This window comes from Colossoma macropomum, unplaced genomic scaffold (assembly GCF_904425465.1).
Source record: "Colossoma macropomum unplaced genomic scaffold, Colossoma_macropomum, whole genome shotgun sequence".
NCBI lineage: Eukaryota > Metazoa > Chordata > Actinopteri > Characiformes > Serrasalmidae > Colossoma > Colossoma macropomum.
In genome coordinates, this window is record NW_023494793.1 from 26,018,707 (window position 1) to 26,023,504 (window position 4,798).

Consider the following 4,798-nt stretch of genomic DNA (forward strand, 5'->3'; position numbering starts at 1 on the left):
AAAACTAAATCTTACTGCTTGTATTAATTACTGGCCAATCCCGGCAAAGTCGTCTACTTGTGACTATGAACTACCAGCCAATCCCAGCGCAGGTGGGCGTGGTCTGTTGCAATATCGGTGAGGAATATAATGGCAAGATGAAATCCTTGTAAACTAGCAGCCAAACCCAGCGCAGGGGGCGGGGCTTGTAGCAATAAATGGTGGATAAATAACGGACTGCGAATGAGTGTAAACTACGAGCCAGTGCGCGGGGCGTGGCGTGACGTAATACAAGTGGATAAATAACGGACTACGTATGAGTGCAAACTACGAGCCAGTCCCAGTGCGGGGGGGCGTGGCGTGACGGAATACAGGTGGAAAAATCAAGAGCCACACATGACGTCTGGGCCTACGGGGAGCCACAACCCCCTCCTCAGGTCAAAACCTGCAGTGCACACGACTTCCAGATGATGAATCAATGACATCAACGAGACGAAGCCTCCACTGAAATGACGCTCGAGCGGCCGGTCCGACGGGGGCGGGAGCGGCTATATAAGTTCAAACTTTAAAGGAGCACACCACGAGTCTCGGCCTTAACGGGTCAGCAGCGGTCAGGACCGGAGCGGAACAACGTTCATCTGGTCACTGATACTATTAGACCGCCGTTCAACGGGGCTTTAACACCAAAGGCTGAGTCAACGTCCTATAACAGAGGTAAGGATGCTTAACTGCCTATGTACTGTTTTTTTTTTCAGTGAGCTCACACAGAACCTCCGGCGCTGAACCTCTTCGGGATGATGCTCCTCAAGCTTTATAACTTTGTTTTTGTCTTATTCGGTACCAGGGCCCAGCTGCAGTGGACATGAGGGCGGCCAGCCTTATCCTCCTCTCCTCTCTAGCGCTGTGCAGCCTGAGCGGGATCCAGTGCCAGAACATACCGGCTGAGGAGGAGCCTGGAGAGCGCCCGAACGTGGAGGAGGTCCTGCAGCGCGCGCACAGTCTACTCATGCGCTCCATCCTCAAGAAAATGGAAGAAGAGGAGAACGCAGACGGTGGGGCTTTCTAACGTTTTTTAAACGTACTTATATATTGGATGCTGAGGCAAAACCTTAAAGTAGAAGAGGATCCTTGCAAGTCTCAAACTAAGCAGACGTTTCAAGGACCTCCAAGCTTTGTGCAGCTTTATGCACATTAAAGTTAACTCAGTTGCACTGTGCAGCAGTAAATACAGCATTGTGGTTTTGGCTGTAGACATCATGAATCTAAGTAAGATCTTAAAATAGGGAATCGTCACGATTTAAGTGGACGTTTGAAAGCCAATCATAAAAGACTATTTTACTATTGAGATTTGCTTAATAAATAACTAAAAAGATCCGTTTGATTCAGTTGAACTCTGCTCTGCTGTTTGGCTGCATGATATATTGTGACGCCAATTTGTACCAGAAAAAAGGGAGCATTAAAAACATATGAGTAACTATAATCAGGAGTTTTTATAGAACTATTTCATGCTTAAATGGTTCTTCTGATTGATAGAGAATGAGCTGTATAGGGTTCTGTATAGAACCTTTTTGAAAATGCTTCTATTATAGCACCAAAAAGCATCTTTCTATTGTTAAAAGGTTTATCTTTGTAACAATAGCAGAACCCATTTTAGTGCTATATGGAACTGTTTTCAAAAACGTCTATATAGAACCATATACAACATATTTTCCACCAATCTGAAGAACCATTTCACCATGCAAAGGCTCACTTAAGCATGGACGGTGCTATGGTTCTAAATGGAACCATTGCCTTTAGTAAAGAACCCTTGAACCATCTTTTTAAGTATGTAAGAAATGCAGTTTCCACATGCAAAGGCATAAAAATGCTGCATTTGGTCACCAATAAACACTATAATTAAGAAGCTTCAAGCAAGGATACACAGCTTTAGGCATTATGAAAAACTGTTATAGAGGTTAATTGGTTTCCATTTAGCAATATAGAATAAATCCAGCAGGTTTGCTGTACAGTATCATGACTCAGATTTGTACCATGGACCCAATTTACATATTTCCATTCAAGTAGTAAATTCCAAACTTCCAAACAGGATATGGAGATACAAAAAGATGACCTTTTTGCTTAGTTTTAGTTGTCAACAAAGGAAGCTTGTGATTTCTTGGTAAGAATGTGAGTTTAAATGTAATCCTAACAAAGTTTGGAAGTTTTGTTTACTTTTTTGGAAAGAGAAAACTCCACACACCCCGTCTTGTCTCCAGGCTTTTTATTTTATTGTTCTGTTTTAAAACATTAGGTTATGAAAAGGTACAAATATGTACTTTTCACCTGGGAAAAACCTATTTAAGGTGCACAACTGGACCATTGTTGTACCTTAGAGGGTACATTTACATCGTTTGTACCTTGAAGAATAAAGAATGTACCTGCACAGAACCTTTATTTCTAACAGTGTAATGTACGATGATAGTGTAAAGTTTTGATGTATCTTCACCATTAATGCAGAGAAAAATCCAGAGTGATGTCTAGACAGACTTCTACACAGTCTACAGAGCTTCATCACTGATCTACGTGGCAAAAGAAAGTTCTTCAAGGGTTTAGTAAAAACAACGGTTCTGTTTAGAACCATGAATTATATAAAGAACCGGTTCTTATATAAAGAAATGGTTCTTCAGATTGACAGAGAGTGTGTTGTATATGGTTCTGTATAGAACCTGTATGATGATGGTTCTATATAGCACCAAAAAGGGTTCTCCTATTGTGACGATGTCAGTCTTGTAATCATAGCAGAACTCTTTTTGATGCTAGAACCATTTTCAAAAAGATTCTATATAAGGCCATACATCTATAAGGAGCCATTCCACCATGCAGAGAACCATTACTGGTTCTTTGACCGTTCACAGTTCTAAATAGAACCACTGTCCTTACTAAAGAAAGAGTTAGTGAAGTGTTGGCATTTTACACGATTAAACTGATGGTGTTTGTTACGCTTTTTGTCCACCAGAGATGATGGCACCTCAGCCAGAATGGCTGGAGAAAAGGCAGCATCCGGGCAAGCGCCAGCACCCAGGCAAGCGCGAGGAAGAGGATGAAGAGGACGACGGGGACGACGAAGATTACCCCGAGCTCCAGAAGAGGCAGCATCCCGGCAAGCGCGAGGACGAGGCGGACTTGATCGAGCTGCAGAGAAGGCAGCATCCGGGCAAGCGCTGGATGCTGGAGCAGATGCAGGAGACCCCCGGCGCCCCCAGTGTCTTTTTGAGCGAGCTGGCCAAGCGCCAGCACCCGGGCAAGCGGCTCATGATGTACAGCAAGCGGCAGCATCCCGGCCGGCGCGAGGCGGACGCGGGCGACCCGGGCGCTGGAGAGTTGTTGGAGATGGACAAGCGGCAGCATCCGGGCAAGCGCTTCTGGGACGCGTCCGCGGCTTCGGACGCGGCCGCCGGCGGGCCGTGCGACCTCCTGGCTTCCCCCAGCTGCAGCAGAGCCAGCCTGCTGCTCGAGCTGCTCGACAATGTGAGCAAAAGCCGCGCGGAGGAGAAGAGGCAACATCCAGGAAAGAGGCTGGCCGTGGAGGAAGATCTACCAGAGCTGGAGTAGAGAATTAGGTGGTGAGAATTCTAAGCGTAAAGATAAACAACCCAACAACGTTTTTATTTTTAGGTCCATATTATCCTGAGCCACATGAGATATGCCGTAGTTTGGAGAAGCGCCCGTTCTTCTGCTGCATTAGGATAGATGCCTAGATTATAATTTGGATTAACACGCATAAGAATGTGTTTGAATTATGTACAACAAATCAGCGGACCTGTTTGGTTGGCTAGATTTAAGTCGCAGAGTGTTTGGTTACTTGGAACAGTACGTGCGTAATTACGCACGTAGCGCTTTTACGCATGTGTGTCCCTGTTGCGCTCTCACACTGCAGCTCATTCTCTGCTCATAACAGCTACAAGTTTACAGTACTGGTTTAGCGAAACGTCTCTTTAGTTACTGCGTCTTATCTTCACGAGATGTGGTTGCAGTTCTCAGATCTGCGCAGCTCTTACTAAACTAAACTGAACTTAACTGAACTAAACTAGGCTTATGTCTCATGTGCTCAGCACACAGAATGCACCGGTTTCTGCTTTCCACAGTCAAGCTCTTTGTGTTAGTTCTGTACAATTCGAGTGGATATTCCTTGCAAAACGGGTCGCGCGAATTATTTTTCTACAGTATGTACGTGCATGAGTTGGAGAACTTGTCGATCTGTAAATTATTTCTGTTTCTATGCTATACAGCATAAATGTAAATTACAATTATGTATAATAAAATGCTTTCGATGAGAATGACTACAAGCGCGTCAAAGACCAGGAACGAGCGGCGTGTGTGTGTGTGTGTGTGTGTGCGTGTGTGTGTGTGTGTGTGTGTGTGTGTGTGTGTTCGTTTGTTTTCGTGCATTTTCACAACAAAAATGACCAAGCTGACCTGAACGACCTGGTTTGACTCTGCAGAAATAAACAAAGAAAATCAGGTATAATACACAAACCTACCTGAAACAGTCCTGACAAAGTAAATACGTGTTACAGAACCTACATGCTTCATTACTTAAATCTCAAAAAAAGGGCAAAAGTATTTCGTTTTGGTAACTGAGGTTAGGGGTATACATATATGTATGTGTGTGTATATATATATATGTGTGTGTGTGTGTGTGTGTGTGTGTTACTGTCAGAACAACATCCCCAAAATTCTAACTCTACAGGAGAAGTAAAAAACCTACTTTACTTTTAATGTAAGTCAATGTAAATATTTTTTTCCAAGTCATTGTGGTCCATTTCTTTTGCTCCACTCA

General features: G+C 43.9%; 1 protein-coding gene across 1 annotated transcript; it reads left to right on the top strand.

Annotated features, from left to right (window-relative positions):
* Window positions 1-562: 562 nt before the first annotated feature.
* On the top strand, window positions 563-4,295 carry trh (thyrotropin-releasing hormone). Its single transcript, XM_036578953.1, has 3 exons — window positions 563-693; window positions 824-1,031; window positions 2,975-4,295. The coding sequence occupies exons 2-3, from the start codon at window positions 842-844 to the stop codon at window positions 3,568-3,570; spliced, it is 786 nt and encodes a 261-aa protein (XP_036434846.1). The 5' UTR covers window positions 563-693; window positions 824-841; the 3' UTR covers window positions 3,571-4,295.
* Window positions 4,296-4,798: the final 503 nt, after the last annotated feature.